The sequence below is a fragment of the Telmatherina bonti genome (assembly GCF_933228915.1).
Source record: "Telmatherina bonti genome assembly, chromosome: 4".
NCBI lineage: Eukaryota > Metazoa > Chordata > Actinopteri > Atheriniformes > Telmatherinidae > Telmatherina > Telmatherina bonti.
Window position 1 is genome coordinate 24,802,923 of NC_136622.1, and position 18,946 is coordinate 24,821,868.

The following is an 18,946-nucleotide window of genomic DNA, read 5'->3' on the forward strand; positions in this document are numbered from 1 at the left end:
TTGTTATCAGGTGACATTTGAATCACTGGAATCTCTCAGAGACTTGTGGTTTGAAAAAGGCCAGTCACTGTGTGTTATGTTCCAGTGAGATTATGTGTTTGAACAAAGAAATGTGTGTATGTGCCTGTTTTCATCACCTCTCCTTGTGACAGCCAGTTTGAGAGCATGGAGTGGATATATTTTTCACAAGGTGAAGCCATTTTGGCCATTTTTTGTTTTACCAAGGGGCCAGTTTACAGTCAGGGACTTGATTGAGTCAAAAAGAAGAAAAAAAGATTCCTCTAAAGATAGCCATACAAGGGCAAAGACGCATAAACAAGTGTGTCAGAGTTTGTGTGGGGGAATGAATGTGTGGAGCTGTACGTCTAAATAATAATGACTTGCAATATGTCATTTTCAAACAAGGGCCTATAAAACCTTACAGGGTGACTTTATGGTGGGTAATATAGTGTGTGAAGAAGTATTAATTTTTCATACTGCACACATGTGTTTCCATGACTAAAATGAGATAACTGGAAGTGTCGAAGCCTGCCTCTGAGCTGTGACCCTATTGATATTCCATTGGATTATGTATCAGAGGGATAGGATCCCTGTTGACTCAATTAGGACTGCATATTGCTCTGCAAAGCATTGACTAATGTGAGGACACAGACATTTACTCTGTTTGAGTCTGAATATAAATTAGCATATACGCAAATAAATTATTCTCCTTCCATTTATTGCATGAGTTTTAGCACTCAAGGCTATGCCACAAACTTCAGGCATGATTAACGCACTGCAGTAAATGGCTGGAAAAAAAAAAAAAAAAAAGGAAAATAGATCAGCTTCCATAAATAACTCAGAGTAATGATAACCAAAGCTTAAGAATGACAATTTTTGTGTATCACTTAGTGGAATTACATAGACTGTACATGAGGCTTACAGTGTATTTAGGTGTAAAATGTAAAGTATGGGGTGACAAAGCAGATGCTTTTTCAGCCTGTTTTCATCACAGCTCATAATGTTGCTGTCTGAGCCACACTTAACTGTTTTTAGAGCTGAAAATGATCCTAGAGCTATTCCACTGGAACCCCACCTCATGTAGAGATGACTACCACACTCTGGTTGGACACTGACCATCTGAAAGTGATTCTTCCAGATAATCTAAAGGGCATAAATATACTGTAGTTCAACAGGCCAATGAAAGACAATATAATTCGATAATGTAATAAAATTTTAAATTTTTTACAGCTTTCTGAGTTATTGTATAAAAACTGTCTCTTCATTTGTGCAGTTTTTTTGTGAAACGTGAAATATTGTAAATCTCGATTATCTAGTGGATTTCTCAGGTGGAAATTGATTTGGGGAAATCAGAGTCAATGAGTCAGCTCAATGAAACCAAGTCATTGATTTAACATGATTGCCCCCTAATTTTGTCTTTGCTTCCCATATATAAAGTCCTTAAAAAAAGTATTACTTTAAGTTCCAGTTGCCAGTAGGAGCATAATGAAAGACATTAACAAGTTCCTAATGGAATAAGTTTCTATGATTCTACATTTAGGCATGTTGTTCAAATTGTTGAGAGGGACACCTGAGCATGAACAGGAAAACAAGGAAATAAACATGCATGTAAATAACCATGAGTCGCACTCAAACCTTGGACAGGTGTTGTAAAAATGACAGTTTATGCAAGCAGAGCTCACCATCACATAAGCTTCTGTGCTTTTCTATCTATCCTCACTTGTTTAGATGAGTTTTGGTAGGTTTTGTATAATCTGTCTTTAATCAGGGCAAACAAGGTCTTACCTGAAATAAAATTCAAATTCAAAATTCACTTACCTACCTTAAATTTTGATATAATTGTTTTTGTTTGTGAAAACAGTCAGATTAATCATCCCCTTTTTGGACATCAACTTTTTTTAGACCCCAACCTCTGCTGCAAACTAATTTTAAGTCAGAAAATAACAATCCTTTTTTGGAGATATTAATAATAAGACAAGAGAAAAACAAACAAATAAATAATATGGAAATGGAGGCTTTTGAACAATGTGTATTGACATGTGCACTGTTTGATTTCCCTTTTCATTTGCTCAGGCAGAGGATGCAGCAGGGGGGTTCATTAAAATAGCTTTCTACACTAATATCACAATTTCTATGCAAAATATAGAAGCGAATGAGAGTGTAGTTGCTGAATGATTGTACTTATATCAGATGAGTTTGCTCACTTCCACATTAAGAGCAGAGGGATATCAGCACAGATTATGACCAAGGGTTGTATAACAAGACAAGTAAATATAAGGAACTCAGCTAATACGTGACAACGTGACAACATGCATGATTAAATGAGAAATAGAAAACTTGATTGCAGTAGATTACATATTTAAAATAAGACATAACCTTCATGAGCAGCTCAGGCAAAAAAGTTTATGTTATTCTATTTGAACAATTACAAACATCACCTATAATTCAAAGTAAATGTATTGCTCTTTATATGCCACTTTTGTTGGCACTGATGTCATTAAAATGTTTCATTAAATATCTGCATCATTGTTTTGCTTTTGATACCCTTCAGTACTGTCTTTATTCTTTGTGGCACAGATTGTGGCAGCTAGCATAGATATACTAGCTGCAAATTGTCAGCAGTATATATATATATATATATATATATATATATATATATATATATATATATATATATATATATATATATATATATATATATATATATATATATATATATATATATATATATATATATAAACACAAAGTACACAAAGTACTTTGATATCTGTACTAAAATCTATTTGCATTAACAATGGCCAGGTTGGTGACATACAACTTTAGAGCTATTGGAAATATTTCTTTCGGCATAGAAATTAAATTTGTATGCCTCTTCTTTTAAGCATTGTGGTGACATGTTGTTTTAACAGTGCAAATAAGCTTGAAAATATATAGAGAAAACCTTGCAACGAGCTCTTTGTGCTATCAATAACCACTTGGATCAGATGCCTAAACTTAAAAACATCAAAATAATAATAAGATTCAAAAGAAAGAAAAATCAAAACTATTGCATTTTAGACAAAATACGCAGATGAAAACACTATTTTCATGACAGTTTTAGCTAATACTGTCACACTGTACTCCCATAAGAGATGTTTATGCGGCAACAAACAGAAAACCTGCAGAACTTAAACTAAAAAAATTATATTCTGTGTCAGTTTCACAAACCACAGTGAGACTGTTTTGGGATACAGCAAGCGGTGAAGCAGATAACACTTTTCCCAACCTGATACAGTTTGTGTGGATCAATACCTGAACCCCAAAGAGTAAACAGCTCTGAATCTAATGAGCTGAGTTTGCTGCTACAAACGTGACAACATGCATGATTAAATGAGAAATAGAAAACTTGATTGCAGTAGATTACATATTTAAAATAAGACATAACCTTCATGAGCAGCTCAGGCAAAAAAGTTTATGTTATTCTATTTGAACAATTACAAACATCACCTATAATTCAAAGTAAATGTATTGCTCTTTATATGCCACTTTTGTTGGCACTGATGTCATTAAAATGTTTCATTAAATATCTGCATCATTGTTTTGCTTTTGATACCCTTCAGTACTGTCTTTGTGGCACAGATTGTGGTAGCTAGCATAGATATACTAGCTGCAAATTGTCAGCAGTATATATATATATATATATATATATATATATATATATATATATATATAATATATATATATATATATATATATATATATATACATATATATATATATACATATATATATATACATATACATATATACACATATACATATATACATATATACACATATACATATATACATATATACACATATACATATATATACACATATATATATATATATATCGCTTGAGCGATTCGCGGCCGAGTGTGAAGCGGCTGGGATGAGAATCAGCACCTCAAAATCTGAGACCATGGTCCTCAGCCGGAATAGGGTGGATTGCCCTCTCCGGGTCGGGAGTCAGGTCCTGACGGATCGGTGCAGCGTCTGCAGTAATGCGGGCTCTGCGCCGGTCTGTCGTGGTGAAGAAGGAGCTGAGCCAGAAGGTGAAGTCGATCTACGTTCCTACCCTCACCTATGGTCATGAGCTGTGGGTCGTGACCGAAAGAACGAGATCTCGTATACAGGCGGCTGAAATGAGTTTCCTCCGCAGGGTGGCCGGGCTCTCCCTTAGAGATAGGGTGAGGAGCTCGGTCATCCGGGAGGGGCTCAGAGTAGAGCCGCTGCTCCTTCGCATCGAGAGGAACCAGTTGAGGTGGCTCGGGCATCTGGTCAGGATGCCTCCTGGACGCCTCCCTGGTGAGGTGTTCCAGGCACGTCCCTCTGGGAGGAGACCCCGGGGAAGACCCAGGACACGCTGGAGGGATTATATCTCTCGGCTGGCCTGGGAACGCCTCGGGATCCCCCCGCAGAGTTGGCAAATGTGGCTGGGGAGAGGGAAGTCTGGGCTTCCCTGCTTAGGCTGCTGCCCCCGCGACCTGACCCCGGATAAGCGGCAGAAGATGGATGGATGGATGGATGGATGGATGGATGGATATACACATATACATATATATATATATATATATATATATATATATATATATATATATATATATATATATATATATATATATATATATATATATATATATATATATATATATATATAGGTAGGGTTAGGGTTACCTATATATATATATAAATATATATATATTTAATCATATATATATATTTATATATATATATATTTATTTATATATATATTTTTAATCATATATATATATTTATATATATATTTATATATATATATATATATATATATATATATATATATATATATATATATATATATATATATATATACATATATATATACATATATACATATATATACATATATATAAATATATATGATTAAAATACCTTTCCACCTCACCCAAAACACACATATTTCTTTGGATTGAAATTAACTGAATATGGTGTCCAGTGTCATGTTCAAGAAACCAGTTAGAGATGATTTGAGTCTCAAAGCATGGTGTACTATTGTGTTGGATGGCGCCAAAAGAGCAACACTGTGGTCAAAAGGGATGGACATGGTTCGTAACGGCACTCGTGTAAACCTGTGGCATTTGGTACTCAGTGCCCCAAAGTATGCCAAAGAAATTTCTCAAATTCTGACATTATTTCATTAATTCATTCATTCATTTATTATCCTAACCGCTTCGTCCAATGAAGAGTCGTGGGGAAGCTGGAGCCGATCCCAGCAGTCTTTGGGCGAAATGCAGACCTTATTATTTATCACAGAAAGTTGTGAGTCAAGACAAGGCTTTTCCAATGTGTTGTTGTCCAATTTAGCTGTTCATGGTAAGTGTAGGTTCAGTTTCCTGTTTTTACTGACATGAGAAGCAACTAGAGTGGACTATTGTAACTGTACCCTGTAGCCCACCTGCTTTAAGGTGCAACATGTGCATTTACAGATGGCATTTGGCACATCATGACTAAAACAACTGGTTTCTTAAATTACCATTGCCTTTCTATCATCTGGAACCAGATCTGTCCATTCTCCTCTGATATGAACTATATTTTCTCTTTATTGGACCATTTTGCGTAAACTCTAAATATAGCTAAACGTAAAATCACAGTAGATCAGCAGTTTTCTGAAATTCTCAAATCAGCTTGTCTGGCACCAACAACCATTCGACGTTTTTTTTTTTTTTTTTTTTTTTTTGTGTGTGTGTCTTGTCCAGCATTTAGGCAAGTAGAATGATCGTCTGGATGCTGTGTTCTGCTAAGCAAATGTACTTTTCCAAGGGAAGCTTTTTAGATATAATGAGCCCTTTGACTTTCTGAATTTTTATTTTATTTCTATATTTATTTTGCGTTATTGTTTGAATTGTAGAGTTTGTACTGCTGGACCGGAGAGGACAGAAGAAAGACAGAAAGAGAAAGAAGAGAAAACACCTCAAAGAAAAGTCAAAGAGATAAAGAGAGAGGGGGAAAAAACCCCTTCCACGTTAAAATGTATTTAAATCTCTTATGGTCTCCATTGTGATGCTCGGTTTGAAATTCAGTAAGTCTTCTTGGCCATGTCTACGTCCTTACATGCATTCAGCTGATGCCACGAGATTAGATGAAACTATTTGTATTAATAAACAAGCTAAACAAAAAAACATTGAGCATACAAAAAAAAAGTGGCCAGTGATTGCCGTATCTTATTTTTCATTCATTCTTACGTTTTGAAGCAAATTAAAACTATTCAGGACATTACGTAACACTGGGTGTAATTTGAAAGGAATTTGATTCCTCAGACATTAGCATTTCAAACCAGTTGTATGCAGAGATGTCAGATACATTTACATCCATATCTGCTGCTGATCAGATTTGCACTTTACAAAAACTTAATCATATAAAATTATCATTAGGATTTGTAATATTTTTTATATTTTATTGCGTATCTGTTGCCCCCAAGTGGACAAAGTTTGTTACATTTATTCACGTTTTGCTGAAGACAAAGGTTTTGGGGTTTTTGTTTTTTTTGTTTTTTTTTCAGGGGGCCATAAATTCTTAGCTGAGCCCCTGTTGCAATGCATTATATGAATGATTCGATTGTCCCTGTTTTAATATAGACATGTGAAATAATTTGGGCATGCCGTGCAGCTCAACAGCTTGTTGGTGAAAAGGAACTAAAGCCGATTGCTTTACTCCGTTTTTCTGCACATTACTCTAAGTCTTTATCCAGGTTCCCATAACTGCAGTTTGGTTAACAATCCATCCACCCTCACGGAGAGAGGGAGGACGAGAGAGAGAGAGAGAAAGAGCGCTCCTCCTCCTCCGTCTCTTCCTACCACTCATCCCGACAAGCGGAGGTAACGCGGTCCTCACAGCGGAGTCCTGCCGTCATTTCTCCATGCGCATCATGGAAACTGAATTTAAACAGCTGTGGTATGTCGCTCACCGGTACTTTTCCACTTTGCCCTCAGCTTTGTTTAATGTTTTTTATTTCACTCGCTAAATAACTACTTTCCTGCTATTTCTTTTCCTTAGACAGGCTTTTTGGAAATAAAAACCAAACCGTCGACTTGAAACTAAACTGCGCTGGAAGACGGTCGTGTCTCTTTGGATGGAGAATTTTGGATCGGTGAGTTCAAATCTAATTCACTGATATTTATCTGTGAAAAGCTCCAAACAACAGCTGTTATTAACCTGTTCCGTGTCGGTTCAGGCGTATTGCGCCTTCAGGCTCAGAAGCCGGTTTGTCATTACAACATTTTGACATGATTTAAGTCTCGGGATCTTGCAGTTTCACTCAGTTCTGTCGTTATTGCTCATATTTATTATGTGGTTGCATTAAGATTTAGCACAGAGGCACTTCTTTTTGTTGTTTGCTTGTTCCTTTTTTTTTCTCTCCTTGTTTGGAACTCAACAGGTTTTAATCTTTGTGTTGGCCTACCTCTTTAGGAGACCCGCAAGAAAGCCAAAGTTTTAAAGCAAGATAAAACAAACAATATAAGCTGTTTGTACTTGTTTGCTTCAGTTTTCCAGCTGTGAGATGCAGTGCTAGCTGTCTCTTTTACTGCAACTCCATCATAACTGAAGTGAGGACTTTAACCTTGGTGTTATTTGGGGGGTGCTTATTGAATTCATTTCTCTTATAGATGCTTTTTCTATCCATGATAGATCATTCCTTTGCAGAGGGATTTCTAAGGTTAATTTAACAATCATTGTTGCATTTGTTCTCCGTTTTCCACTGCCTTACGTTTAGTAAGCTTTTTTTTTTTTAAATCAATATTACCATTAAGCCTAAATGTTGTTAAATGATCATCTTTTTATTCTGCTTTCTCATCAACAGACCTCCTTCTCCTCCACTGTCTTTAGTGAAACAACATATTCCTTTGCAAACTCCCTCCCTCTCTTCCCTTCAGATGGTGAATGAGCTAAAGTCAAGCTGGTTGTGAAGGTGCTGGACTTGTTCCCCCCTACGCCCCGAGCCGGACACAGCATGGCGGCGGGAGTAGCGGCATGGCTTCCCTTTGCCAGGGCAGCCGCCATCGGCTGGATGCCTGTGGCCAATTTGCCCATGCCAGTAGCACCCACTGAAAAGAACAAGAGGCAGGATGAGCTCATCATTCTTAATGTCAGTGGACGGCGCTTCCAGACCTGGCGGAACACACTAGATCGCTATCCAGACACGCTGCTTGGTAGCTCGGAAAAGGAGTTCTTCTACAATGAGGAGACCAAAGAGTACTTCTTTGACCGGGACCCTGATGTGTTCCGTAGCGTCCTCAACTTCTACCGTACAGGCAAGCTCCATTATCCACGATACGAGTGCATCTCCTCTTATGATGAGGAGCTGGCTTTTTTTGGCATTGTCCCAGAGATCATTGGAGACTGCTGCTATGAAGAGTACAAGGACAGGAAGAGGGAGAATGCAGAGCGTCTGATGGATGACCAGGAGGACAATAAAGATGCTAAGCTGCCCAATATGACTTTCAGGGAGACCATGTGGCGGGCTTTTGAAAACCCTCACACTTCTACCATGGCCCTGGTCTTCTACTACGTCACCGGCTTCTTCATTGCTGTCTCTGTCATCACCAATGTGGTAGAGACGGTGCCCTGTGGTTCAGCACCCAACCATAAGGAAGTGCCCTGTGGTGAACGCTACACTGTGGCCTTTTTCTGCATGGACACAGCCTGTGTTATGATCTTCACCGTGGAGTACCTGATGCGCCTGTTTGCAGCACCCAACCGCTACCGCTTCATGAGATCCGTCATGAGCATCATCGATGTAGTGGCCATCTTACCTTACTACATTGGACTTGTGATGACGGACAACGAGGATGTGAGCGGCGCTTTTGTGACACTCCGAGTTTTCCGGGTGTTCCGTATCTTTAAGTTCTCCCGTCACTCGCAGGGCCTGCGCATCCTGGGCTACACCCTGAAGAGCTGTGCCTCGGAACTGGGCTTTCTGCTCTTCTCCCTCACAATGGCCATAATTATCTTTGCTACCGTCATGTTCTACGCAGAGAAGGGTTCAAGCTCCAGCAAATTCACCAGCATCCCAGCCTCCTTCTGGTACACCATCGTTACTATGACAACACTGGGGTAAGAGCAGAGCAGACACATCTTTTATCTGGTTGTGACTTGCACATTGTGAGTGTGTGTTTGTAGAAGGGCACGCCTGCGTATGAGTTTATGATTCTGTAAGTGTGTATTTGTCTATTTGCAGTATAATTTGACTTCAAAAGTGTGACTCTGAGAGCTAAAAACCTGCAATCGCTTCTGAAGTCAGGTCCAACTTCTTCTAAATATCCTCTACAAACTTTACACTTTACAAGTAACTACATAGAAAAAGCATCTTTAAGCACTCTGTGCTTACTGTGTATCTTCTGCCTGTATTCTTTGGGGAAGAGCAGCCATCAAGATGCTCTCTCAGTAATGACAGTCACTGCTCACCCTTCATACATCACTGATAAGAGGTACAGAGAGAAATGTAGAAAAAAAATACAATGTTGAAAGCATTTTAGTGAAGCAAAACATTAGAGGGGAAATAGAGAAACGGATCGTACCTCCTCAACTTGCCATGTTGTTAGCACTAACTTTCAGAATGAACTGCGACTGTATTCTGCATGCAGAGAGCACTGTGTTCCCACTCAACTCACTAACAAAGAGTGAGCTAGGAAAAAAATTTTGCTGCCCTTGACGTACCTTTAGGTACAAAGGCTGTGATGATCGTCAAAATGTTCCTTATTTTCATAGGCAAACAACAGATTCAATTACTTGCCTTTGAGATCAAGATAAAAGATAATTATTGTTATTAAGACAGTTTTTAAAAGCAAACATGTTTCCATGACTCACTGAAATGGCTAATTAACCTGTAGCCTTGGGCTGTTGTTATTGTATCCTGTTGCAAAGCTTTGAATTGGCATTGATTGCATTTTTCAGGGTGAACATTTGGAGCATTTTAAGACATTAATTTTTGTCTGCTACCCTATTTTTCTTAATTTTTATGTCATAGTGTGTTTTTATGATAATGAAAGGAGACCACACATTCTACATTAATATTATCATAAACACACATACACACACACTGACACACAGTTATGTGATGTGGCACTATTAGGCCTAATGGTAATATGTTTTGTGACTGTCCCCTGTTGTGTGTTTGTGTGAGTCAGACTGAGAAGCTGATGAATTGCAGCATCCTGCTAAATGTCAGAGTCATTGAGGCCATAAACGGCTCTGAGCTCATTGCAGTGACATACTTGGCACTCGGTCATCATGCCCTGCCATTCACAACCTGCCCAGAAGATCTGGTGTTGTGCTGATATTTGATTCTGGATCAGTTTTGTGGTGTGCATAGATACACGTAGTCATTGAACTGTGGACATTTTCACCTCTGTTGGTTCATTTGATGAATTTCCAGCACCTCCTTTAACTTTTACATTCCTCTCCCATCGTCTGGCATGGAACCTGTCTCTTCACACTTGAGATATTAAACAGTTTCCTATTGATCATGAAGAAAAATCAGAGTGTGTGCGTGCGTGTGTTAAAGGTAGTTGTTAAGCTTCATCAATAAAGCAGGGGCCAGAAGAGAGTGTCGAAGTGACTAATGATGTGTCCCCCTGCATCTGCTGACTAATGTAAACCTTCCTGACATTCCGGTCTCTGCTCACAGTTTATGTCAGAAACAGACATATAGAAACACACACATACGTTTCTCTTTCTTCATTCAAACTCTTCATGTATAAACTCACATTAACAAATATCAGTGTACATTTTCTCTACAGGCATGTTTTATGGCATCGTTGCCATTTCATGCTTGCATATAACGTTTGCTTTCATATTCAGAAGAATTATCTTTGTATAAAGTTTTGTCATTCTTCTCTTCTTCCTCTTCATTCTGAAATCTGTGAAGACGTATCTCAGCTGTCTTCTATGCAATAATTTAAACGAATTTAACTAAATAAGATGAAAGAAAGTTCCCAGTGACAATGTTTTCCTTGACTTTTTGTCTTCCTGTTTGGATGCCTCTGGGCTCATATTTGTGCTGTTGAGTGTCTTCGCCTTTGTTTTTTTGTCATGGAGACACATTTAATTCACTGCTGACTTCAGTTTTTTAGCATTTACATTTGTGCTGCATTCTGAAAACTACCTTTGTTTGTGTTTTAGTTTTATTGTGCTTACATTAGCGCAGTCACACACCACTCTGCGCTCCATCTCTGTTTTGCCTGCTTTGGCTTTGTGAGTGTTTAGTGTATCTGCCAGTAATCTAACCTCAGTCATGCAGGATCCATAATCCCTCTTGCACAATGAGCAATGAAGTATCAGGTGAATGGCATTTTGAAATGCTGCTCGGCTTTGTTTTTCTGGAAACTAAAGCTTCTTTAATGACATCTGTGTGTCAGAAGAGAAAAGAAATAGGAGAGTGACAAAATTGGGAATGGAGTAAAGAAGTAAAAATTGAATCATTTTTATCCAAACCTGTGTTCAGCCAGACAGTTTGCAGGAATTACAGTTTGATTGGAATCAGCTATGAGTGAATAAAATGGAAGCAAGTCTTTGGGTTTTGAAACCAGAAATCAAAAGGTTTTCTTCATGAGTATTGGACAGAAGGATATTTAACCACCCAAGTGAGTTTGGAAACCACCAAATACCATCCACAGAACACTCATTTGAGAGCAAGACTCAAGTGTTTTGGTTAAATCCTGCAAACACATGGTTTGGATAAAGAGACATTTGAAGTGCAGGACCTGTAAAGTATGTTCTTCTCTGGGTTGTTGAACAAACATTCTAGACCAGGCCTATTCAAATGGCGGCCCGCGGGCCGCCTTTTTGTGGCCCACCCCCACTGACCCTGTATCCGTCCACCCGCAATCTAAAAAAAAAAACGATTAAAAAAAAAAAATCACTTTTTTGTGCGAGTTTCAAAATTCCCACACTGGTACTGCACCTGAACGCACCATTCTGTGTATCCTAGCAACAGCTATCCCAGAATAGTCTGTCACTCAAGGCCGCGAAAAGTAAGATGTCAGGTAACAAACGTAAAATTGATGCTGAAAATAGGCGATTTAATACTACCTGGACAGACAAATATCTGTTTATTTTACCTGAGAGACTTAATGCTAAGCCACTGTGTTTAATATGCCACGAAAGCCTGTCTGTATTGAAAGAATACAATATTCGAAGACACCACACAGAAAAGCATCAAACTTTTGCGGCTCATTTTCCCGAAGGTACACAGGAGAGGGCTAGCAAAGTGCAAGGTCTGCTAGCATCATACAACAGGAGCTGCTCCACCATCGCAAGGGCATGTACTGCACAAGAAAAAGCAACTGTGGCCTCCCTACGCGTGTCATGGATTTTAGCAAGGAAAAAACGGCCCTTCGTTGACTCTGAAACTGTTAAAGACTGCATGCTTGCCGTGATCGAAGAGGTGATCAATGACGAAAAAGTTAAGGCCAGTGTGACTTCTGCAATAAAAAGTGTGCCTCTGTCAGACACCACAAACATACGCAGAATGGAAATACTAGCAACGGATGTGTTTGAATTACTGCTCAAAGATCTGAAAAAGGCCCCTGCCATGTCTATTGCAGTAGATGAGTCCACAGACAGAAGCGATACAGCACAATTATGTGTGTATGTGCGCTTTTTTGATTCTGAGCAAGGATGTTTTAGAGAGGAACTGCTCTGCCTGCTGCCGCTGAAAGGACAAACAACTGGTGAAATATTTTTTGATAAAATCTCTCAATTCTTTCAAGACAATGATTTGGACATGAAACGTGTGTGCATGCTTGTTACTGATGGAGCCTCGTCTATGTCAGGGAGAGTGAATGGACTGGCAGCCTGCTGGTCAGCTGTTGCTCCGGGAATGACATCCTTACACTGCATAGTGCACCAGACAGTACTGTGCGCAAAACTGAGCAGACACTTCAAAACAATAATGGACAATGTCATGGCGACAATAAACTTTATTCGTGCAACGTCAAGCCTCCAACACCGCCTCTTTCGCCAGCTGCTTTCCGATATGTCAGCAGAACATCACGACCTGCTCCTACATAACGATGTGAGGTGGCTCTCCAAAGGTAACTCCCTGGAGCGTTTCTGTGAGCTTGGGAAGGAAATAAAAGTATTCCTATGCGAGAGCAATCAAAAGAAAGCCGAGGCGTACCTGAACCGCATAATGGACAGCAGCTTTATGGCAGATGTGTGTTTTTTATCTGATTTATTCAAACACTTGAACCACCTTAATCTGGGACTACAGGGCAGAGATAAAACTGTCATTGACCTTGTGGAGCAAACGAGAGCATTTCAAGTGAAGCTGAACCTGTTCGCCGCGGACCTCAGTACGGGAAGGATGCTGCATTTTCCTACGCTCCGTAAATGCATCCCAGTTCCAAAAGTGACTGCGGCGATGACAGACTTAATTGCGAAGCTGAATGACAACTTCGCCACTCGTCTGGATGGCCTTGTGCTCCCCACGGAAGCAATGCACTTTACCAAAGACCCATTCTCTGTCACTGTTGAAGAAACTTTGTCCATCAGAGCAAAGCAAGTGGTGTCTTCCATTGACCAAGGACAGTTCCTTCTCTCGCGGACATGCAGTCATCCCTCACAATGCCGCAAGAGCTGCGTACTCATGGCCCTACCAAGTTTTGGAGTCAGGTTAATGTGCACCAATTCCCAAACCTCAAGAACCTAGCCGTGACTGTTCTGAGCATGTTTGGATCTACTTATGTTTGCGAGTCAAGCTTTTCCCATATGAACGCAATAAAAACCAGCCTGCGCGGCTCTCTGACTGACTCCAATCTGCACTACTGCCTGCGCATTGCACTTACCTCTTACGAGCCAAATGTTACAGCTATTGTTCAAAATAAAAAATGCCACTTCTCACACTAAAGGTGTAACGTTGAAATAAAAGTTAAAAAGTAATAGCCAATTAATGTTCACTTGATAAATAAAGGCTATGTACTGTATCTCACTTGGTTAACAGTTCTGCTATTATTCAAAACAAGAAACGCCACTTCTCACACTAAAAGTGTAAGGTTGAAATAAAACGTTAAAAAGTAAATGTTCACTTGGTAAATATGTATCTTACTTAGATACTAGTTCTGCAATTGTTACATTAATGCAGATTAATAAAACAAAATGTTTAATTGTGGTTTGTTATTATTTTTTATTACTAAGACAATTGTTTTTGTTACTGTAGTTGTAAATGTGTATTAAAAAGTGTGCGGTGTAGACTTCGAAATGTCCAGAGCTAGAGCCTCGCATTAGAGGTCTAATTTGACCCATTTATAAGCAAAATATTAAGTAGTTTTAGTCCTATTTTTTTAAATTATTTTTTTGGTTCTTTTAGCTAGGTTCCCGACCCCTGGCCCAGAAGGATCTCATGGTTTTGAAATGTGGCCCAGTAGAAAAAGTAATTGAATAGGCCTGTTCTAGACCTTGTTGGGTGATACTACCTTTCAGCAATTTCTGTACTCAGTGTCACATCTTTGGAAACTGGAAGAGGGATAAAGCTTTTTTAATGAATCCAGGAGAAATGCAGGAATAATGAACCTAATAAATTTTTTATTTAAAATATTAAATAATTTTATAGAATGTACAAGCGTGAAGAAAAGCCTAATTATTATATTGTATAATAGGACAAAATGCGTTCTACTGATGGATTATGTAATGACATAAAAATTTGTCTTAGAGTTTCAGTGACTCACTTATATATAATGTCATCAAAGTTGTCATTGCTATCATGAAGAGCCAAAGGGAAAAGAAAATAGAATATTCTGTGGTAATACTGTATATTGTAGTAACAATATATTTTTTTTCAGTCCTTTGGAGAATCTCAGTCATATGAAGACACTGTATTTGGAATTACCTATTGTGTTTTTTTTTCCCCCCAAAGTACATCATACTCATCAAAATGCTAATTCAGTACATGAGACTGAGAAACTCTCCCAGTACTCATATCTTATCTAACTTTTTCTCTGACTTGTGAAACTAATTTTCTCCACACATAAAATAGAATGTGCATTATCTATTTAATTGACAGACACCCACTGCCCTCTCTCTAATGCCCTTAAACTGTGTTCACTTTGCAAAAAAATGTACCTCCTTTTGAATTAGTATTTTATGCAATTACGGAGGACACCACCTCCCCACAATCTCTGCAGGTTTCCACCATTCCTTATCACCTTAAAAGTGGGAGTGTTTCCCATGCTTATTTTAAACTAATTTAAGTCATATACTGTGCTTTTCTTAGATCCAAGGAATCATCCTTGGATATGTGTTTCCTGAATGCCACACGTCTTATGTCTTGTCAATGGAACGTTATGATATCAAGGATACTTTAAGATCCTCTCTTTTTTTTTAGGTGGATCATTGTCATGGCCTATGTCCAACCGATAAGACTCCTCCCTCCATCATCCTGATTTAAGGATGAGGTCTTTGCTTGCTCAAAATTTCAGAAATTTTTCAGTGTTATGGAAAAGAATTTGTAGCTACTGAGAAGTTTCATACATGGTCAAGTGGAATCTTAGAGAAAGAGCCTCTGATGGCAAGAAAGAGGTAGCTAACCTCACACTAGAGTAGTAAATGCTAGTAGCTGTGGCAGATAATATTATGTTTTTACCCTTTAGAGGCCTGTCATCTTTTTCCAGACAGAAAATTATGCCCGCTGTGAATATGATTGACACAGCTGTATACGTAATTCCACATGAATGACTTCAGCCTCCCAAATAAGTCAAAATTCATTTTAATATCCTGAAAAACTGAAGCTGTTTTCACGTGTCCATGGCGCATGCCGACATCAAATTAAGTCGTTTCAGTCCAAATTAATAAGGATTTTAACTGAATAAATATCATCACTATATTGTAATTTCACATATTACCTTTGTTGACAAAAGACTATTGACAAAAATAGAAATGTGGGCTGTAGCAGAGCTTGAGATATTTTAACGTATTTCCTCATTGAGATAGTCTTCACAGCTTATCCCAGGAAGCTAGCTGAAACTGCACTGCTTTTATTATAAAAGTTGGAATACTGGATATCTCCATTTAATTTGACCATGGACATGTGACAGCTGACTTGACGAAAGTCTGTTCATCAAAAAGTGGAGAGGACAAACGTGTGGAAGCTGACATAGGCATAAGTACAAAAAAGAACAAAGATAAGCGAGGTATTCTGTCCAACTTTCATTCAGTTTTTTTTTTTTTACCCATAAAGGAATGATTATATTATATGTAAATCCTTACCTTTGGATGTTCTTTTTTTTGTCCTTGCAGAAGAACTGTGCCCTGACATCTGGTATTTCTTGGTCAGTAATGTGGATGTGAACAAGTTTTTGTTCAGTCAAATGCAGAGAAGAAAACCAAACATTTCTCTTTTTTGCTGTTAGTTTGTATTTTTAACAACATCATTTACATGTAAACATTTCAAAAGTCATAAGGTGTTTGCTCTCTTATAATTTCCGCAACAACATGGTAGGGAGAACAGTCTGTAAATGTCTGAAAAGAAAAGACATGTTCCATTTGCTGTTGTGGCTGTTTTCTTATAGCAAAACATGTCACCTGCTTTGTGTGTCATCTTTGTGGTCTCATTATGGTTTCCTAATTGATGAACCCTAGACGAGTGCTGGAGTTGTTGGTTATGTTGCAGTCATTAGCATAGCTGTGCCTGAGTGTGATTTAATATGCTTATCAGAAACCTTTTTGATCACTGTGCCTTGAGGATCAATGCGCTCCTGTCTGTCTCCATGACAACCACACACCTCTCACACACATTATTGTTGGGCATGGTGCAAAGGTTCACTGTGCATCATAGATTCAGGGTATGCGTGCCTGCTTTTGTGTCTGTGAATGTAGGTCTATATCCTTGTTTTCATTTTAAAACTGTTTATCCATGGTTTCCAAGTCTTTCCCGCCAAATTTGTGGTTGAAGCTTTGTTTTTAAGCCAACTGCTTGTGCGAACAATTATCAATGCAAACGAGTGAGTATTGATCCAGGCAGCAGACAAACGTGATGGCCGCTGTTAGGGCTACTAATTAGGATGTCTGAGGAGAGTATGACTGAATGTGATGTCATTGACCTGTTATCTTGGAGTTAAGAAGGCAGTTATCTGTTTGCATCTTTTTTCTTTTTAAGGTCAAGATTAGTGGTGACTTGACCTACACTCAAAGATTTATTTGGAGTTTGATTAATGAGGATCATCAGTGCAAAACATGAATACACTATGGGGCTCGGTGTGTGAATGATTTAAGCTTTTATTCCTTTGCTTCTTCCAACCAATATGGAAGAAAAACAAGATGATGGCATTCAGATTTTTGGATTTCTACAAACCAGTTAAAGCATTCCCATATGTACACTGATCCTAATCAACCACCATCCCCTTAATATGTTTAATTCCATCATTTTAATTGAGACTAATTTAAGAATAATACTGTATAATAATTCATTAAAATGAAAAAAGTGATCATCATTTCTTTTTAAGAGATTAATTCATGGAAATGATGTTTGGCGATATTCCAGGCAACATTTGCATTTATAGTGTTAGACAGGCATCTTTGCATCTTTACCGCATGATAACAGAGTTTTAGTTTTAATCCTGAAGCATTCATTCATTCATTCATTCATTTTCCAAACCGCTTATTCCAATTCAGGGTCGCGGGGAAGCTGGAGCCTATCCCAGCTGGCTTTGGGCGACAGGCAGGGTACACCCTGGACAGCCCGCCAGTCCATCGCAGGGCCACACACAGAGAGACGAACAACCACACTCACTCCTAGGGGCAATTTAGAGTGACCAATTAACCTATCATGCATGTCTTTGGATGGTGGGAGGAAGCCGGAGTACCCGGAGAGAACCCACGCATACACGGGGAGAACATGCAAACTCCACACAGAAAGGCCACTGACCAAACCAGCCAAGAATCGAACCAGTGACTTTCTTGCTGTGAGGCCACAGCGCTAACCACTGCGCCAATCATGAAGCAATTATTTAAATTTTAAAGATTTCAGCAGAAAAATCAACAACTTCTCATGATTAGTAAAATAACAAGGTATTTACTATCAGGACAAAATTTAAACCAGGGGTTAATCTGCAGCTACTGTAGTAATGATTAGAGAGAGTCAGTCCTTGAATTTCTCCTCGGGGATAAATAAAGTATCTTTGATTTGATTTGATTTGATTCTGTGGGTCAAAAAAAGACCATGTTATTACTCAGTTTCTTCAGCCAGCAATGTTTTTTTTAATCACAGTACAACACGTCATTGACCAACTGATGCATATTATGAATTATGTAAATAAACATAATAAGTAAATCATTTTCTTCTTGGCATGGTTCAAAGGTTTTGCAGTGCTGCTTTTCTAACATGTCGTGCATTTTTGCTTCCCCGTAGGAAAGCAAGCAGCTGTTATGGAAGAAAAAGCATTTGGCAGGAAGCCAGCCCAGTCTGTAAACTTTAGATAACAGTTAGGCAACTGGAAAAGCTTTATAGCTTAATTTCATACATTTGGTCTTGTCATGAATTACAGATTAATTACTTCTCTTTACCTATACTGGTAAAAGTAGATGGAACACAATGTTGCAACACAACATAAAAACATAATAATTGTGGAATTAAAATTTCATGATTTTATCCTTATTTCCAAAAGGGGAAAAAAAAACATTTCTGCTTAATCTTTGTTCTCTAAAGTTGACTTTAAAGTGAACACTGCCCGTGTATTAAAGGGCTCTAGTTGCACATACACTCATCTCTGGCCTGAAGATGGTTTCTATGACAACAATGACCACTGTTTGATCTCCCTCATATTGCAATAAATCCTTATCTGAGAAATGTACACACACTTATATTCGAACAAAATATCTACAAAATGAATATAAACTTTGACTCCTCCAGCTGTTATTCTGTCTCTGGTTATTTTCAGCTCTCGTTCAGTCT

At 38.4% G+C, this 18,946-nt stretch overlaps 1 protein-coding gene across 1 annotated transcript in view; it reads left to right on the plus strand.

Moving 5' to 3' along the window:
* Nucleotides 1-8,011: 8,011 nt before the first annotated feature.
* Nucleotides 8,012-18,946, plus strand: part of kcnd3 (potassium voltage-gated channel, Shal-related subfamily, member 3) — a gene marked incomplete at both ends in the record, with an annotated part of 107,055 nt that continues 96,120 nt past the window's right edge. The window contains one exon of the mRNA XM_079239248.1: nt 8,012-9,114. Within this exon, the coding sequence (XP_079095374.1) occupies nt 8,012-9,114 (1,103 nt within the window). The remainder of the gene's footprint in view (nt 9,115-18,946) is intronic.